The following is a 20382-nucleotide window of genomic DNA, read 5'->3' as shown; positions in this document are numbered from 1 at the left end:
TTACCGGTGTGGTGCATATAGGAACACCTCGCATTTAGAATAATGACTACGTCTTTACATACTGCCATTCTCAATAACTTTTCTTTATTTTCCACACAAATGCGTTTTGATTTCCAAACTTTCAAAACAAGATAAAACAATATAATAGCTTATATATAAATAAAAGGCAACTTTATTTATACAGCACTTTTCATACACGAGGCAGAATCAAAGTGATTCACATAGAAAAATCCTCATACAATAAAATGAAATAAAATAGATAAGTAAAAGAAAAAAAGGCAAAAATAAATCCATAGTAGAAAGTGCAATATATTTCAGATTTAGAAGAAATCTAAAGCAAACATTAAATGAAGTTATGAAATAAAACTCAACACAAACTACATTTGTCAAACAAACAAGAATAAACAGATTTGACATGCGCTATAGCTTTCCAAACACATTGTATCTCCCTGCATCGAGTGGCCTACCAAAATAACAATACGCTGGTTTAAATAAAGTCTATTATTTATTCCTTCGATTCATGCGCCGTCTCCGCCCCTCCCTCGATCTGCGCGTGCGCTCTCTTCTCGCCAGGTTTTTTGACCATGGCTTTGGCGGTCTTCTTGCACGCGGTCTTCATGACTGCTTTGAAGCCCAGGTTATCGATGTTGTGCGCGGCCACCACAGTATTGATCACCGATTGGACACCAGTGCCCGTGGCTCTACCCGCATCGTCACCGTACCTTTGTCATAAATAACAAGGGCGAAAATAAAGCAGTTGTGGGAATACACCAACCGCTAATTTGACGACGGCTGGTGGTGGTTGATGGGCAAGTGCCGACCCGGCCCCACCGCGGACACACCTGTTACTGTGTGATATGTGCTTGTGTTTTATTATGACTTAACACGCGTGGTAACGCCACACAAACACCCAGAGACAAAAGCACAAAATCGGATGATGTTTCATGGTGTATATTTTATTAACCGCACAATGCACACTTTATGAACAGCAGAAGAAGAGGCATCACCATGCGATAGGGCAGAGATATAGCTTCTATTAACACCGATTGGTTAAAGAAGATGAACAGCATGCCGACAAGAACCCATTGGTATTGTCTGGTGCGTATAGAAAGTGTTAATATAGAAATGTTTGATTAAAATATCAGCTTGAAACAGTTGATTTGGGTTATTATCCAACATGGTTGAAGTTGGAAGAGCGTTTAAATAAAAGAAACATGGACAAATTTCAGTCATTAGTTCAAAGATTTTGTTGCCTTTTCACTCGTCTTGCAGTCATTGGTTGCCGGGCATGTTTAACAGTTTCTCTAAACCCTTAAATCTGAAAAACAAACAGAAGAAGAAACAGAGGAGAGCACGGAGAGATCGTCAAGAGTTCCCGAAAGCACCAAGAAACCAGATAAAACCGGTTTTAACTCCAAGAGAAGCGTTCAGCGAGACCAGCAGGGAATCAATGGAAGGCAGAAGGAGAGCAGGGAAGTCATGATTTGGTGAGTATTAAGATATACAAGCAGGGGGGGGAGGGACAGGAAATAGAAAGAAACCTTACTTGTACTTTGCGGTCATGACGGTTTCCGACGCCACACTTTTACCCACGGTCTTGGCTCCTGACTCCAGAGCTGTCCACACGGCAGAAACGCCTTGAGATAGGACAACATGTCAGAACAAAGATAGTGGAAACATCAAAATGGTGACTGTGTACTAAACCACAGCTTTTAGGAGACATAAGCAGCATAATCCATCTTCATCTAAGACCATCACACCTGTGCTTGTTTTTCCCCTGTGATTGACAACCAGTGTAGCCAATCAAAACTGGCGACTGCACCAGCCCTAACCTCAGCTGAGACAAGGTCATGAATTGTAGTTTCCACAAAAACGCAATTTCCATTCCTCTCACTTCCTTGAGTTGTTAGGTCTCCAGAGCAAGAAGAATAAGAAGACAACAAAGAAAAAAAAAGGAGAATGAAGAATTTGACAATCAAAATCCGACACACGGACACACCTTAATTAGAAGTCCCCCCCCTCTTCTCTCTCGCCGCTTAACAGAGAAATCCCTCCCTCTGGAGCACTCTGAAGTCCCGCCCTCTCTCTCTCTGGCCCAATAACGGTTTCCCGTCTCACACCCCCGATAACGTCCCCATTCCCGGGGGCGACTGTTTTTCATAGGTGGAATCCGGGAAAAGAGAGAAATTCGTTTGACTAACGTTAGTTTAATAACCATTACGATTTAACTTACCTTCCTTGCCGTCACGTGACGGATTTGAGCCTTTTTTGATTGGATCAGGGATTTAAACCAACGTGATTGGATAATCTCCGGCTGTCCCCTTCATTAATATTCATGATTTTCCCCGGATTCCGCCTACGATAAACACAGATCGGCGCCCCGGGGAGAACCCGGGGGTGCGGTCAGCCCTACCCTGTAGGCTGGTGACGGCCACCAGCTTGGCCCCGTCCATGCTGGAGGCCTGGCCGTCCTTGCTCTTCCTCAGGCTCTCCGGGATCAGCTTGGCGCCGTGCTTCTTCACGTGTGGCGCCAGCCGCTCGCCCACGGCCTCCGCAACCGTGCTCACGCCGTTCACTGAGGTACGACACGCACACGCATGTGAGAGGACGACACCACGGAAGGCACGACGACACACGGCCGGAACCGGAACACACAGGGAGTTGCCCGTGAACTTAAAGGTCCCATGACATGCCGCCAGGTGGGAGTGTTATTAGCCGTTGCGAGCCGTTTTGAAAATCCGCCTCTTATGACATTTACATTTAGGGCATTTAGCAGACGCTTTTATCCAAAGCGACTTACAATAAGTGCATTTGTTACAATAAGTACATTTGTCATAAGAAGTGAAACAATATATCGCTGTCGGTACAGTAAAGACGTTCATAGAACCAAGTGCAAGTATTACAATCGCTAGGCTAACCCATTCCCCGTGTAAAGCAATGATAGCAGCTACTGTAGATGCTACACAATTAAGTACCTTGAATAAGTGCAATGTACAAGTGCCAGGATATACAACATTCAATGGTGGCTGTGCATTGACATCATGACATCACAAGTGGGCGTGTCCACCTAGATGCGTGCTGGATAGATCAGTCCACCAGCCTACCCAGTGGACTGCAGCAAACGTTGCTCATCTATCCAGCACGGATCTAGGTGGACAGGCCCACTTGTGATGTCATAAGAGGCCGATTTTCAAAACGGCTTGTAACGGCTAATCACAATCACGCCTGGCGGCAGGTCATGGGACCTTTAAAGTTACTATTTCTAACTATATTTATTTCAAGGCTGAGAAGATCAGGAGTGTTATACACGTTATACGTTTTGTATATTTTGTGTTTGTGTGTATATAACGTGAGCATAAGAGTGGGCAGGACAGTAGTGGTCCAGACTGCCATGTCCAGCCTATACCTACAAGCAAGATGCCTAATTCATCTCAACATTCACTGTAAGTTGCCTCGAATCAAAGCTTCTGCTAAATTACCAATTAGTAGAAAATATGCCTGCATAAACAAACAAACAAACAAAAACATCCCTGATTCTTTACAGTACGCAAAGCAAAGTTTTCTAGAGCGTACGACAAAGAAATTGTACAATCACACCCGGGATCAACCTTCCGAATGCGTTTGAACGCGACTGCCAGACACACACGCTTCAACAGTGCTCCATGTGGGGGCGGTGCGTACCCAGGAAGCGGCTGACCCGCGCTGCGCCCCCGGTGGCCTGCTGGGCGGCCTGCAGGCCCTTGGTGACCTTGGGGCTGATCTCCACGGGGGTCTCCTCGGGGGTCATGTTGGTGCGCAGCTTGGTGGCTCCTTTGTGGACGGCCTTGCCCGTGAACTCGGCCCCGCGCAGAAACTCCTTGCTCAGCCACGACGCCCCTGGAGGAAGGCAGCCGTCGGCCGTTAGCGGTTAGCATGGCGGGCGTTAGCGGTCAGCAGTTAGCATGGCGGGTGTTAGCATGGTGGAACGTATGTCGATCGGTTATTTTCTTCTGTTTGACATTTTTTAACATTCTGTCTGTCTGAAGTAAAGGGGTAAAACGTGTGGTTTTAAAACCACACATTTGTGTTATGTGACACAATGGAGAGCAACTCACTCTAGTGGTCGAAGCTGGTAGTGCGATTAGACAAGCTGCATGCTAAAGTTGTTGGTTCGTAAACCGAATGTTAATGGATAAAGAGGTCACAGCACAAGCGTGCACACACACACTCGTACATATACACATATTCACACACAGACAAGCACACCTGACAAGATATGTTGGGCCATCTTTTCGCTCCACTCAGGAAGTGGAGGTTTCTCCTCTCCTGTGACGATGAGCGGGGCCTCCTCCTCCTCCTCCACAGGTCCAAGGGGAACCTTGTCACTCAGGTTGATGACCTCTGACCTCTCGCCCTCGACTGCAACCTGCAAGATATTAATACGAAGAAGACGTACAGCATTCACACATTACAGAGCGGAGGATGATTGTCTGTGTGAACCCTATTTATTTTAACATGGTTTTTTTTCTCTGTATTTTTAAATTGGCCATTTACTATTGCTGAATATGTTCTCAACATTGAAGCATATTCCCAGCCCGCCTACACACCACGCAGCATGAAATCAAGGTGCAGAGTGGAGTCGAAGAGGTTGAAGACTTCATGTAAAACACCTGATGTTCACCAGCTGAGAATGTTCACCCCACAACCCATTAGATTAAAGTCTCTCAGATTGGCTTTCAGCGAAACATGCCAGGACAACCTGTAATATATATAAATAGGGAAAGGAAGGATAAGGAATATAACAAAGAAGCCAGTGGCAATCTTTGTTTCTGTCCAAGATTGACACTGACATTTTCAGGTGTAGTTCGATAAAACTATAGATTGTAATCAAACAGAGCACATCCAACCCTATCCTGACGAAGAGTGTGCAGAAGACAAGTGCCCGAATATTGACAGATTTTACAGTTACAGGCTAAACCCTTTCCTGCGGAGTGAGATTTGACTCTAACCTGAGCATCTTAATGGCTTAGAAAATGGCATCAGATTTATGACATATGTCGCTAGGGAGCCCGTCTGACGTTCTGACGAGCAAATATTAGCAAATATAGATATTTTAACAGCCGTGGGTTGTACAGGGAGCATTCACGGAAGCTGTCGATCAAGCTACAAGGAGGTCTGTGTGGTTGTGAACGCGTTGACCAATCATAAGAGGGCCAGTGCCTCCCTTGGGATCCACTCACAAATGATCCAAAGTCAGGTCGACTCGCGCTGGCAGACCTCCCCTGAGAGAGCAGGGTTTAACCTGTGGGAGAATGTACGGCCAGCAGCGCTCGCCCAGCGAAACCCTATCACGCGTGGCGCCTTCTTTGTTCTACGGCTGCTTTGTGCCCTCGCTGCTTAGTTCAACACAAGCAGGGGCTTTGCTTTGTTTCTCCCTGTGTTCTGTTTATCGCTCACAGCTGCCGGTGCAACTCTCGGTTGTTGACTTTATATCATTTGACAGTGAGCCTGTTTGCTGGGCCTCGCCACATCGGACAAATCTGGCGCAATACTCTGGCTGATGTTTATGTCAGGATAGAGTCCCATTAGACTTCATAAGAGAGTTCTTGCCTGTAACTCGAAAGAAATGGAAACGAGTTACAAGGTAAAAAAATAGTCAATACTCGGGTACTTCCACCTGAATCTCATAGGAATAGTGTGGGATCCGCTCCGTTGGCTTAAAATAAATACTTTTATCGTGCTACACTCGAAAATTGTAGAAAAGTTAACCTAGTTTTTCCTTTGTGAGTTGACATAGCTTGACAATTTTGGGGCATAACCCAAGAGGGGCACCTCTCAGGATTGGTAACTTTCAACCCGACTAATCCTAACACAACAAACATTAAAACAGTAAACTACGATCTAATCTACCTTCTGGTGCATAGGGGTGAACTTGTCATGCATGGCTCAGTGCTTCTTATGCGCTCACCTGAACCCGTAATTCCACAAGCTGAGCCAGGACGTCCTTAAACAGCTCTCGGTGAGCGGCGGGGAGTTCGTTGGACAGGACGATGCCCACGTAGGAGCCCGGGCTGGCCCTGAGCGTGTCCGGGAACATGTAGATCCCAGAGCTGGCCAATAGGACGGGGGTGTCTGCTGCCAGCGGATAGAGCCAGTCGCACACCTTAGAACGCAAAGGAAGAGGGAGAAAACGTAAGACAAGCAGGCCAACCATCTCGGACGCATCTAAACTTAACTAGAACATGGAGACAAATTATAGCAAGCTAGCTTACAAAAGTGTTCCCTGGTAAATATGATATTGTACATTGATTCCCATAGGTGAAATAGATGCTATTACATTAATCTGATGGACGTCAATGTAAGGAATATTGATGACGATAAAGGGACGAGCGTGTGTGAGCACATCTTGAGTTCAATTTATACAGCGCTTTTCTAACCAGTGGCCCCTCAAAGCGCTTTGCAAAATTCCCCAACAATCACCCATTCATGCACACATTCACACAGCGACGGCGGTGTCAACTCCGCAGGGCGACAGCCAGCTCGTCAGCAGCAGTCAGGGTGAGGGTGTCTCGCTCAGGGACACCTCGACACTCAGCTAGAAGGAGCCGGAGATCGAACTAGTAACCTTCCGGTTACCAGTCAACCCGATCTACCTCCTGAGCCCACATGCCGCGTGTTGTATGTTGGGGTCACACATTGTGGCACAACCCCCATTATTATCCTTTATAGTCCCTGGTATTATCATTCTAATGATTGCTTCCCATAGAGCCAGGGCAGTGGCGGTATGCCAGCTGAAAGACAGGCCGCTGCGAGGGCCAGGGCCGAACAACACAAGCGCCGAGTCATCTGTATTAAGAGAGCATTGTGCTACCGGACTACAGCACCGCCGGGGTCAGACCACGGCGGGACAAGACCGGGGGGGGGGGGGGGGGGGGGGGGGGGGGGTTGTTTATGTCATGGAGTCCTAGTCATCATAGACGAGAAATGTCTGCCGTATCGTCACCGATGCCAAGACTTACATGTTAGGAATACTGTACTCTCCTCCGCTCTTAGAGACACCTAATTATTAGGTGTTCAAAATAAGCTTATCAAGGTGTTTAATATTAACTCACATGGTTGACATGGCTAATATCAACTGTACACTTTTTAATCAATGTAACCAACAGATACGGATATGATCTGTTGCTTCTTAGATAATACATTCTTGTGTCAACATATGAAGGCACCATGGCTTCCAACCAGCCTTACTGCACTGTGCCTAATGCTAATTATTCCATATTATTTAGATCATTCATTCAACAAATCATTATTTACATAATGATTAATTATACCCTCTCATGTCTAACAATTTGTCTCACTTGAGTGGTTGCCACATTCTGCATAAAACATTCTTAGGATCTAACAACGAATGTGATGATTATTTTTATGAAGTTAGATATTTTGAATTCCCCATTCACGATACTATCCATCTCCTTAAAATACTATTTCACAAGGAGTCTGTTAACTTTGTAAGGGGTCAGCTATGATTTGATAATTATATTATGGAAAAAAATATGTAATACATTCAGGGACATGTTACAACTATTGCATTGTTGTCACTGGGAGACTAGTTCACTGACTTAGGTCACTGAAACTAACCATAGAAACTAGTCAATCTTTTACTTACCACAAAGGGACCACACCATCATACCCTGGAGGCTATAGAAACTATTCAACACACACACACACATCTTACATGAAGGTAGGCTGAGGAGGGCTTCTCCTTGCCGGTTGCCGCTGGAGAACGTTCCTCCTCACACCTGAAGATGCGCAGGTACCCCGGCTGGAACAGGGAGCTGACCTGTCCGTCTGGAGCGACAAAGAACATCTGCACCCCCGCAGGGATGAAAACCAGCTCCTGGCCCACCCTCCCACACAGGGCCCCGGGCCCCTGTCCCCACGACACGCCGCCAGCGCTCCCGATCAGGCTCTGGTGGCCCTCGCTGGGCCGCGGGGTGTACGCCGGAGGCTGGTCCCCGGGCAGGAGAAGGGGTCTGGGGGGTAGAGAGGGGAGGTCGGAGGTCGAACTTCCAGCAGTAAAAAGGCTGTCTTGTGCTGGCAGTACTAGCTCCGGAAACGTCGTGGTCTGAGCGAGCACCGCCGGTACGCTAGGGTACAGACAGCGCTGTTGGGGCTCCAGTGCGTCCACACCGGCGGGGAGAGGATCCATGGAGACCCGGCTTCTCTGGGCCTCGGTCGTCTGCTTGGTGGTCTCCAGATCGGCCAGATGTAGCGTCAGGTTCTTGAGAATGGCGCCCATCTTATGCTGGAGCTGTCTGGCGGCGTCCCAGTGGGGGCCTCGGTGCCGCTCGCCGTTCGTGGGGATCTCCAGTCCCTGTTGGAGGTGCTGTCTGCCCCGCCGGTAGTAGTCCAGGCCCTCGGTCCTTTTACCGGCGTCCTCTGCCCCGCGTCCCTGGCTCAGACAGTGAAACGCCAACTCGTACTGGTCCTTGACCATCAGCAGCTCAGCAGGCTGTTGGGCCATGCTGACAACCAGTGATTACTTGGGCAAAGACGTCAGAAAAAACACGTGGATCGTAGTTAATTTACAAAAGGTAAATATTCAAGTGGAAGAATTAAGGAAACGCCGAATTAAACTCAGAGCCTACAACGATCTAAAAGTGCTGTTCAAGTTCGCCCAGTACAGAAGTATGCAGGGCGGTGAATGAGCCATAGGGAAGTGAATGAGCCATACGAAGAGACGCTAGTGTTCCGACCTGGTCTTACCTGAACAACCAGGTAGGAGTGGTGCGCGTTTTAAATATAGCTGTTCAGCATCGCCACGGTCCTGACACGGCGGTTCAAATGTAGGCGGATAATTAGCAACTCAAACAAGAACGTTTGTCACTCAACGGGTCATACCTTAGGCTTGGTAGACCGAAAAAAAAAAAAAAAAGGCAGAACCAAGTATCAAATTAGTTGACTGAAACGGTAGTTTCATGCCCTCGTCTGGTCGCTGTGAAGTCCCGTCGACAGCCACCGCTATTCTGTGGCCCGAGTCACCGCGGGTTGACGTTACGTAGTTTGACCACTAAATGGCGCCATCGAACACGTTTAGTATGATACTAGTCCTTCAGCACTTGATTCAAACGGCAGTGAAGACGAGCATCACATATCCGTTTAATACCAGGCTTAAGTTTAGACCTTTTGAAGACTTAACGTCCCGGTAGACGCATGCACTGATTAGATATTTAAGTAAAGGTTACACGCTTGATGTTTCGGGCCATAGCAATGATTCAATTCTGACCAAAAGTATTAGCAAGAGGAAGTGACCGAAAGACAAAGGATGAGGGCAATAATGTTTAATAGACATGATGCTGTATACAATCCATCCAATGGCAGTCACACATAAATCAGTTGACCACTGGCAACTTTTAAAGCATCTAAAAATATAGACCGACACATACACAAGACAGTCAATTCTACAAACTACCCTTCATTTAGTCTTGATTAAAAACTTAAGATATCTACATTAAAAGCATTTGATTTAAAAAACACAAAAACAAAAAGTGCTATGAGTGTGCACTCTGGTGAGCTGCAATGGGTCTGTCAGCAATGCATTATGGGAAAGGCAGAGTGGTGGGCGGAGTCAGTGACACTACCATACCTGGAAGAGGACACAAAAGCCTTAATACAGCATACAAGGGGCTGGATCACAATGACATGAATTGAAATGAGATGACAAGACTGAAACTTTGATTGAAATAAACCAAGGGCGTAATTAAATCCAAAGCATGGTCCTACTTGGAGCTCTTGTACTTCCCACGGACGGCCTGCTGCGGATGGCTCTCTGCACTGAAGTGGATCCTGTGGAGGTCCTTCAGGCAGGGTACGATGTCTGCCAGGGTGTACCCAGTGAACTCCTCCAGGGAGTCCGGCTACAGCGACCACAACAACAGTCAGAAACATTGAGCTGCAATTCAAAACATACGACACTAAAGGGGGGGGGGGTTGAGAAGCCAAGCACATGAATCCACATCTCGTTGTAGTGATGCTTACCCACAAGCCCCGGCTCAGGGTGTAGTTGGCCAGGCAGTAGGCCGCAGCCGCCACCAGCGACGGGGGGAATGTTACCAACATCTCCATATCCAGCAAACTCAACTCTGCCACATACTGAAAGACAAAGACATTTCTTTTGAGATCTTACATCAAACAATTGATATGTAGATGTTGGAGACGATAACTTTGAACACTTTTATTGTACATTTTGCCCGCCGGATGTCAAGGGATTTAAAACCCTCTTGTTAGCTGCCAATATTCACTTGCTGGCCCAATCTGAACGCCGCTGTGTGTAGACTCCCATCAAATGAACCCGACACGCTGAACTGCCTCCTTGACGAAGAGGGCTCACCAGGGCGAGGTGGGTCGTCTTGGAGCAGACCGCCTGGATGCTGATGAAGAGGCGGAGGAACTGGTAGGCAGTTGGCACCGTCATGTTGAAGGACAACACCTTCAGGAACATCACCTCCATGCGCACCAGCTGCTTCTGTTCGTAGGTGCCGTCCGTGATGTACACAAAGTCCTCCATCTCGGGAGGGTAGATCTCCTCGTATTTCCTGCAGCACAGACATGGAGAGCCTTAAAGCTCAGGCTTCTGAAGGCAGCTGTTCATTTAAAAAAAAAAATAAAAAAAATAAAAAAATCACTTAATGCAACTGTCATGCAATAGATCAAATCATGAGCCGGAGAGTAGGGCTCAACTCGATTGATATTTCCTGGGAACGAGTGATGCATTTACAATTCCAAAATCCATTATAAAGCAAAGTATGGACTGACTGTTTTGTTCACCTAGACTCTGCATGGCCTCCCCTTACCTCTTAGCCTGGTCCTACCAGACTCTCGTACTTCATTTCATTTGTACAGAGAGTCTAGACCGACTCAATTGACAAAAGTTAACTCACTTGAAGGGTGTCTGTTGTAAGTTTAAAACTATTGGATCTGCCAAGTGCCACTCGCTCGTTGCGCGCAGGCTGTAAACAATCCAAACACCGTGAGTGAAGATGTCGGTCAACGAGAGCTGACTTTAACGTCACTGATCTCAGCCACTCCCTCTGTTCGCTGATTGGACGCAGAAAATGTAGACGGTGAAAACCCACTAACATACCGCAGACGTAGTACTGAAGGGAAATTCAAATTGAGCGGAAGTACTTACCTCCCCCACACACTTAGCAAACATTATTTAGCATTGTGTAGCATCTTATCCTAGCTATCCTTGTATTCGTGGAATGGGTTAACCCGATTGTTAATGCTCGGCACTATGATCATTACTGTTCCGACAGATACATTTCCATTTCTTCAGACAAATGTACTTATTGTTAGCCGCTTTGCATAAATCGGCTGTTAAAAGACCAATATGATGCAATGATTTAAAAGGAAGCCAGAGCCACGTTAACTAGTCTACTAGGGCCTGCAGCGTCCGACAGGTCACACGGGGGGGGGGGGAGGGGGTCCTTACGCTGCCAGCAGAAGGGCCACCGTGCCGACCAGCTGCAGCTTGGAGCGCATCACAGACGTGGTGTAGGACAGGAAACGGTCTAGGTAGCTGACCGCCAGGTGGAGGGTCTCGACGCAGAGCTTGTACTCCCCCGCGACCTCCGCCAGCCAGTCCACCAGCACCACGCGCATACAGCCCGTGATATCTGGGTGGTTGCTCATGTAGTTCTGCCGGGGCCGTAGCTTGGCCTGCGGGGGGGGGGGGGGGGACACAGACGGAGAAAACAAAGCGGAGAAATTAAACGACTTTACTTCAGGGTTAGCAGTAAGACAGGGCCGGGATGCACTGAGCCCCCAGTGTGTCGAGACTCCTGCCATCCCTTTAAGGCAAGAGCCAGACAAGGGCTGGCAGGAGTCAGACAGCATTGCAGTGAGCACTCATGCTGTCCTGACTGATGACATTCAAAACGAGACCACCGCGTACTTCTCTCTCCCTCAGGTGCCGGTAAATATCTCCAGTGTACTCTGGGACACAGAGCTCATCCTGCACAGCCCGGGTCTCGTCTGCCAGCGACTGCATGGACATGTCAGCGCATGAGTCTGCAGAGAACACAAAAACACACATTTATTGAAAATGGACTAAACAGTAGAGGCTAGATTGAAGGCCAGAGCAGCAGCAGCCGCCTCACTTGTACTCAGGTCCAGGAAGAGACGGAAGTCTCTATGCTGGAGGGCGGCATGGTTCTCCTCCAGCAGGCTGGAGTCGGTGGCGTCCATGTCCTCCACAGAGGCAGGGATGACCACGCACTTCTCCTCAATGTAGACATCGTAGCCGGAGCAAGCAGTGAGGGCAGTGCTCATGGAGCTGGAACATTGCTCCCCCTTTGTGAAAGACGGAACAACATCAAATCAGCGGCCATTACAATTTAAGAACAGATATAAAAACTAGACTACTGAAGAAATACTGACCGGGGGCATTCGGCTGTGTTCATTTTCTGTCAGGAAACCAAGCACTGTTCTCTGCTTCATCTTCTGCACCACAGCCGTTTTGGTGAAGGCTGAACCATTCTCTTGGTTGGTGTAGATGTCCACGTGGCTGGTCACGCCGAAGCTCTACACAAAAGGTGTTAAACAGAAGCGTTTCTGTGCAAGCAGACCAGGAATGGAGGTTTAATGTAGCGTCAACGAACAAACGTCAGACCAGCGGATTGGAAAATGGAATGAAGCCCAAAAAGGCGCACGCTGCCATGGGAATATCTACTACCAGGGGCGGAATGGGGCACTAATAGCCTAATACCGGGAATAGACTAATACCGGGAAAATTCTTTTAGAATTTTCGGTATCATTATGCCGAAAATATATTTTCAGTATAATAATATCGAAAACCGGTCAATCAAGAACCCAGCACGCACCTCGTAAACACGCAATGACACAGGGAGGCTTTTATGATTTGTTTGAAATCAATCCGTTTATTTCAACCACTGCGCCATCAACATTCAACATAAAAATTATTTCAACGTGGGCTTAGGCAGATAGGCCAAATTTTCCAAATCTGTTAACATATTCTTCATCCATTAAAGGAGAAAGGTCAGTTAAGTCATTAATTCGTCTGAAATATACCAGCCAGCACATACACATTTGACTAGCAGCTTGTGCTAGCTCCCGCCCATGGACATTATAGAATAGACACCGGATTCCAAAACGGCGCCCATTCATTCCTATGTAAACTGCTCAATGGCGCAGGGCAACATCAAGGAGAAATGCTTCCGCATCATGGGAGCCTAGCCGCGCCCTAGTTCATGACGTACCGGATGCAGAAATATTCTTGTTTTTAGCATTGTTAGCATTGTAGCATCAAAAGCGATGTATAAGCGACCGCAATCACATTGTTTACCGACCATGGAAGTATAAGTTAACTTCATAAATATGAAACATTGCTTCATGTAACATAATACCAACAACATAGTAAATGTATTTTGGCCTAGAAAACAATACAGTTCAATGTTATTGCTTAAGAAACAGATTCCATCCAACTATTTACGAAAAATGCTATCAATTTATATAAAAATACATCGTTACATATCAGCAACGAGGTTGGAGTAGCCTACCCACATAAATATTTGTAATAGGCCTACACCAACATTGTTAACTGTCATACATAGCTAAACAAGGAAATTAAAAATTAAATACTAACACAAATGAAATGTTTATTAGGCTATTAATATTATAAGAATGATACCGTAATGCACCCGTTCTTTGTCTTTGGATCTTTTGAATAAATGGATCAATAAATGGTGAATCGCAATGATCGCAAGCAGAGGAACGTGAGAGCCATTGAGCAGCAGCTTAACCAGTCCAAAAAAAACAAAAACCTTTTATCACTAAAATACTTTGTGATAAAAAGTCACCAGTGCCTAAAAACCATCAACGTCATTCATGTTAAGTAAAAGGAAAAACCTCGGACACGAGAAGTTAACGGAGCCGTGCACTAGGCCCTCTCGAATGCCGAAACATGTTTCACTACGACTCCTTTCAGCTGCCCACCCCTCCTTCTCCAGCAAAAAAAAAAAAACATAAAACCGCTAATAAAGCGCTTGAGGTGGCGTTTTGAAAAGAGAAAACTTACATTTTTTTATTACATGCCATAAAGATAATTATGAGCCTTTGATTGATATCCAGTCATTTTTTGCGGAGAGACATTCCTGTTCCCCACTTGTATTGGAGTGAACGGAGATATCTACTTCTGGGCCACTTGAATCGAGGGACCCGTCCACAGCCCGCTTAAACAGCTGCAATACCAGGCTGGGCCGCTGAGCACTGGTGGATTGCGGAAGTATGCACTGTTCCTGGGGGCTTGAAGCTCCCGCCTAGCAATAACGTCAATGATTGAGCTCTGGCTAACTGTTTTTCTGAGCATTCACCTGCACCCGTTGATGCCTGACTTCGGAATTAATCCGTTTTTTGTGAGCACTTAAGGCCCATTCACACCCTACGTTAATTACGGAAACGGACCGTTTCGTCCGGTCCCGGAGGTGTTTCATCCGTCAATGGGTCCGTCGCCTCTGAGCTTACGAACCCGGAGTGCTCCGGGAGAAACGAAGCAATACCACCGGAAATCGAGGCGGCAGTAGTCAGAAAGTATAGTATAGTATAGTATAGTATTTAACGTTTATATTTATATTATACTATATACTCGACTTTTATTTTATTGTTCCCCTGCTTTGGCAATGAGTTGTAACCGGTCATTTAAAAATGGCGCAACATTTTGAGGAGATAATCTGCGGGTTGGTGAGGGCTATCACATTCGACCGCCGCCTAGGCCTAAAATTTGTGCCTTTTTTTTTGCCGATTTCGGATGACACAAAGCAAAACCATCTCCTCTACAGATGCCATGTTTTGCCATGTCAACGTTGTTCTGGTAACATCCAGAACAACGCTGAAACCTGACGGAGGTATGAAGGGTAGTCCCGGAGACAACGTTTGGTACGGTTGGACGAATTTCGTCCGGATCCGGAGGTATGAATCGGCCTTTAGATGCATCCCCTCCGGCATCCGCTTCTTTTTTATTCTGGCCTTTTCAGCCCCTCCTTTCTCCTCTTGCCTTCCATGAGTGCCACAACAAGCAAGCAACCACGAACTTGCTCGCTTTCTCTGTCTGACGTGTCTTTAGGGTCATGCTATATCCCCCTACATTTCCGAAAATGGACTTGACCTGCAAGCTGTTTATTGGATAAACGCATTTCCCAATCCCAGGAGTCTTTGCTCCATCCTACGTCAATTCAAGAACAAAGAAATTAAAGTAAACTGTAGTTGGTATTTTTTTTATTTATGACCATTAAAGTTCTGTAGCACCTGAATAATTAATTAAATGAAGTAAAAAATAAAATAAAAAAAACCGTGAATGAGACAGAGTAAACAAGTGGTATAAATAATGGCTCCCTTGACTTGTATTGCGGGGATTTTCACGGAGTTTTGCAGGGGATTCAATTATGCAATTAGGCTTGCAGACGTCTCGCGGCCGCTCATGATCATTGTGGGTCGGTTCACCTGACCTCGCTGGCCGACCGGGAAATTTCGCGATCATCCCGACGGCCACTCCGCCTCTGTCTACTACAGTCCTATCATCAGCCAATTAAAATACACTTTGTTCCACAGTTGTACACTCTTGCATCTTTAAATCCATTTACAAACATAGTAACTTTAAAAACTTACCATGACGTAAAGTCACGTTTCCAATCGGCACCGTGACGATTAAGCACTTTCTAACGATAACCTGACCGGGTTAACGTTATAAAATCCGACGCTTAGGTATCTGGAGTAGGTTTACTGGTCGCTAGCTTGTGCTTTCCTTGGTATCCGAGCTGACAGTTACCGTCTTTTCTGGCTGTCGGGCGAGTTTGTGAGTCTAACCAGTCTGTTGACGAGCTATTTGTGAGCTGAGGTACCGACCTAATTATCCAATCACGTTCAACTTTATAGAAAAACAGGCTCGTGATTGGAGCGCGGTTTCAGTGACCGCCCTGAACTCTTAATTAGACTTAACGACGCAAAACGTGCGAAGATGATTTAACTTGGCCGGGAGGTCATGTGGGGTTACAGAGCAAATGGTAATTGTTTTGCGTATTGTCGTATTATATGTTTATCTTACTCAACTACTACTACTGTGACATATGTTATTATGTTACTTGAATATAAATATATTTATATTGTAAGGACAGTAAGCCCTAAGCCTACATGGCTCTTGCCCTGAGAAAGCTTTATCAACCGGGCAGGTTCAGCTTGGCAGTGTTCAAATTTGGAACCACCATTTCAACATCCTGCAATTTGTGTAACACATTAGATTAGTGCTCTGCCTAATTTGGTTGTTTGCTTTTTTGTAACCTGATAAATAACACAGATGGATTTTTGCATAAGATTGCACGTCAACGCTCACCGTTCCTCCAGCCTGCGTGCCATGAATAGCATACATTTTTACCCCCATTAACAGTCTCGACAGTGACACACGTATTTCAGGGCGCTGCATGCCGATCACTCTAAAGAAAGCGATATCCCAGACAGACAGGGTGATACAGTATGGAGGGGCAGTGGGCTGAGGCTGCTGCTCCGGTGGAGATGGCAGATAGACAGGCTGCTATTTTCTGTTCTTGAAAGGAAATCCATATCTGTTCACGCTCTGCTGAGAGAGGAGACACATACACACACACTTACACACACACACAGATTCACAGACACACACAGAGACAGACGCACACAAACACAGACTCTCTTGCACACGCACACACTCAAACACAGACACATACACAGCCACACAAACACACACACAAACTGATTCACAGACACACACACAGGCAGACGCACACACTCACACAGACACACACACATACACAGACACACAGATTCACAGACACACACACACACTCACTCACTCACTCACACATGCACACACACAGACACACACATATACTCACTCACACTCACACATGCACACACACAGACACACACATATACTCACTCACACACACACACACATGCACACACACAGACACACACATGTACTCATTCACACATGCACATGCACACACATGCAGACAAACTGTAAATCCACTTGCAGACCAATATACCAAAGATGGAAAGTACCCTTACTTAAACCCTAAAAAATGTTCCTGTGTAGCTCAATGGATGGAACATAGTTCAAAGGTCAGTGCTTTGATTGGTTAAAAGCATCCATCACATGACATGTCATCGGTACAATTCAGACCTTTTACCTTTTCTACATCTTATTTTATTCCACTATGTTTTTTAAGTGATGCATTCAACTACCATTTAAAAGAAAACCAGGCCTATATTCAAACTGGATCAGGTGCAGTTTAACTAACAGGCTAAGCTGGAACATCTTGCACACACACTTAACATGAATTATACGCTGTTGCAATATATGTACAACCGTACATTATGGACATCAATGTTCATGTTCATGTTGAACTGTTTATATCAAATCTTATTTTTCTGGGACATTGATAGTCTCCAAGTGCTTTTCCACCACGGAAATGATCACACACACACACACACACACACACACAAGCACACAAACACACTGACACAAACATCCTCACAATCCTCCCTTCTCACTCTCTTTTGCTCACTGTTATGCTCTCCCACACACACACCCACACATTAACACACATACACACACACACACACACACACATCCATGGGGTGCGCTGGCAGATGCAGATTGTGTGTGACAGTGATGGGGGGGGGGGGGGGGGGCAGGGTCCTCCCATTAGCGCGCTGCTGACAGCCTGCAGCCCAGCTGCACCTCTGACGACTGAGACACAGACCCAGTCTGACTCCAGGTCAAACCATCCAGGCATCAGCCATCATCCGTCCATCCACACACCCTTTCATCTGACCATCATCCCCCCCTCCACCCCACATCTTTCCCTCCATCTATCCATCCATCCATCTATCCATCCATCCATCCATCCATCCATCCATCCATCCATCCATGCATCAATCCATCTATCCATCCATCCATCCATCTATCCATCCATCCATCCATCCATCCATCCATCCATCCATGCATCCATCCATCCATGCATCCATCCAAGCATCCATCCATCCAAGGTAGACAGGGTTATGTAATATGCATGCGATGCATCATTAAAATAATGCCAAAACATAACATTGAAACACAGATAATTAATCAAAGACGAGGCTAACTACAGTTATTTACAACAGGGCATCACCAGAGACACACACGCACACACACACACACACACACACACACACACACACACACACACACAATTGATGTGGCCCAATTTGAGCAGTGCAACTCTGTATAATCCCACTGCATGCAGGGCAACAATGGGGCCACAAACCTTTGATGAATGTTTTATTGTTGACTATTTCTGAAAGGAGATGGCTTTCGCTCTCTTTTCTCATTCTTAAATATTTAGATGCTTCTTTTGTGTGTGTTTGTGTGTCTGTGTGTGTGTTTGTGTGTGTGTGTGTGTGTGTATTGGAGTGTGTGTGTGTGTGTCTGTTGGTGTGTGTGTGTGTGTGTGTGTGTCTGTGTGTTTCCGTCTGTTCTTTCAAGGTTCCCCCTTGACCACTGTGATTAAACTCCTCTGAGCATCAAACGCTCAATCTTCGGACCCCATGAATAAAACATTTTGTAAGCAAGGACATTTATTTGGCCTTTTTTTTTGCACAATTACTGCAAGCCAAAGTTTGGGCTCCGCTAATGTATTCAAATTATTCATTTATATATTCAAATATGACTTTGAGGACAACGTTGTCTTTGTCCTCTGTAGTGGATTTAGATCGCAGTCTTCTAAGGCGCTGTCCTTTGTAGCTGTGGGAATAAGGCTTTAGTTCCATGTTCATGAGCTTTGGCAAGTTATGGTGATGAAATATGATATTTATCCTGCAATACAGTGTCTTCAATATAATATTAACAGGAACGACTATCACACTTTCAATGTGCACAGATTTAATGTGACTGGTATTACGAAGGAATGCAACAGTAAACCATGTACAAACACAATGTTGCGTCCCATTTGATATGCTATCAGGACATAATACTTTTACACGTCATGTGTACCAGTGTTGGGGTTGGGGTGAACCATCCAAACAACATGTATCACCATGAATAATACAGTAGTGAGAATAACAAATCAAGATCCATAATTGTATTGATATTTTCAAACGTCAATAGATGTTACTCGCGCAGGAATTGAATATCCCGACCGCATTAATCCTTTGTTTACCTGCTTGCATCGAATTTGTATTCCCTGCAAAGGCTAACCTGTCAGTCGCTGAAACGGTGGCAAGATATGCGTGCCGTGTGTGTCTATGTATGAGTGCACTTTCGTGCGTGCATGGGTGTGTTTGTGTGTGTGTGTGTGTCCATCTGCTTCTGTCTAGGCTTGGCGTGCAGCTCTTCCCCTTCTGGGACCCCTGGTTCCTGCAGGAACATCTTGACTGCCAGGCCACTGTCACCACAAGAGCCTCTTTAATATGTCTATGAAACTGTCTTTTCACAGCGCACAGGACAGCAGAGGATGACTACGGCTATCGGGCTGAGTGGAGGGCTACGGTTAGGGTTAGGGTTAGGGTTAGGGTTAGGGTTAGGGCATGCATATGGCATGTGGCAGACATCCTCGAGCATGAATCGTACTAAGGAAGAATCGAGAGGTGTACAAAGGTGTATGTGTGCGTAAGTGCATGTGTGTGTGTGTGTGAGTGTGTGTGTGCGTTTGTATGTATTTATGCATGTGTGTGTGTGCAGGCATATTTGTATGTGTGTGTATGTGTGTGTGTGTGTGCGTGTGCGTGTGTGTGCGTGTGTGCGTGTGTGTGCGTGTGTGTGTGTGTATGCATGAATGAGAGTCGGCTGTTTACATTCATGCTTTTGCGCGGCGGCCGTAGTGTTTACAGTGTTGAAGCGCTTTATGCGTTTGCTGTGGATTAACCAGCGTTCAACAGCCTTGCGAGGGCAGGTTTATATAGCCGGTCAGTGTTTGGACGGTGTCTCCCCCGGCTCATAGCAGCTCGGCCAGCGCCCAGATGGCCTGGAATCCGAGTAGGCAGTAGGGAATGACAAGTGGAGCCAAAGTCCTTATCTTCATCCTTCAGTCCACTCACACACGCACACGCACGGATGGATCCAGACAGGCACGTGCAAATCGCCGACTCGTGCACACACACGCCCCCATGCCCGCATACCATGCACTCTGAGGAACACCCACTCATGCACACACATACAGGCACACAAACACAGACACGTATACAGATGCCAAAACAGGCACACACACACGCACTCTCAGGCACTCCCACTCACGACTCACGCACACACATACACACACACACACACACACATACAGACAACAAAACAGCCACACACGCCCGCACAAACACACAAAG

General features: G+C 46.3%; 2 protein-coding genes across 2 annotated transcripts in view; both read right to left on the bottom strand.

Annotated features, from left to right (window-relative positions):
• Positions 1-67: 67 nt before the first annotated feature.
• On the bottom strand, positions 68-8602 carry sparta (spartin a). Its single transcript, XM_079738943.1, has 7 exons — positions 7715-8602; positions 5948-6142; positions 4246-4405; positions 3682-3876; positions 2414-2575; positions 1547-1637; positions 68-722 (listed from the first exon to the last, which is right to left on the bottom strand). Exons 1-7 carry the CDS (start codon positions 8501-8503, stop codon positions 506-508), a joined length of 1809 nt encoding a protein of 602 aa, XP_079595069.1. The 5' UTR covers positions 8504-8602; the 3' UTR covers positions 68-505.
• Positions 8603-9578: 976 nt separating this feature from the next.
• Positions 9579-20382, bottom strand: part of ccna1 (cyclin A1) — a gene marked incomplete at its 3' end in the record, with an annotated part of 15219 nt that continues 4415 nt past the window's right edge. Inside the window, 9 exon segments of the mRNA XM_079737525.1 lie at positions 9579-9618; positions 9620-9625; positions 9763-9896; positions 10018-10131; positions 10370-10574; positions 11474-11700; positions 11936-12051; positions 12141-12333; positions 12421-12564. Of these exon segments, the coding sequence (XP_079593651.1) occupies positions 9579-9618; positions 9620-9625; positions 9763-9896; positions 10018-10131; positions 10370-10574; positions 11474-11700; positions 11936-12051; positions 12141-12333; positions 12421-12564 (1179 nt within the window).

Source organism: Pollachius pollachius, assembly GCF_949987615.1.
Source record: "Pollachius pollachius genome assembly, chromosome: 6".
Lineage (NCBI taxonomy): Eukaryota > Metazoa > Chordata > Actinopteri > Gadiformes > Gadidae > Pollachius > Pollachius pollachius.
The sequence above is the reverse complement of the archived record's forward strand: the minus strand, read 5'-3'. Positions and strand labels throughout refer to the sequence as shown.

Bases quoted from the DNA above. Each gene is read 5' to 3' on its own strand.
- sparta (XM_079738943.1), bottom strand. From the start codon at position 8,503: ATGGCCCAACAGCCTGCTGAGCTGCTGATGGTCAAGGACCAGTACGAG. The intron at 4,406-5,947 runs GTGAGCGCATAA...AATATCTTGCAG, and splicing joins TTGTGGAATTACGGGTTCAG to GTTGCAGTCGAGGGCGAGAG. The intron at 3,877-4,245 runs GTGTGCTTGTCT...GCCTTCCTCCAG, and splicing joins GGCCCAACATATCTTGTCAG to GGGCGTCGTGGCTGAGCAAG.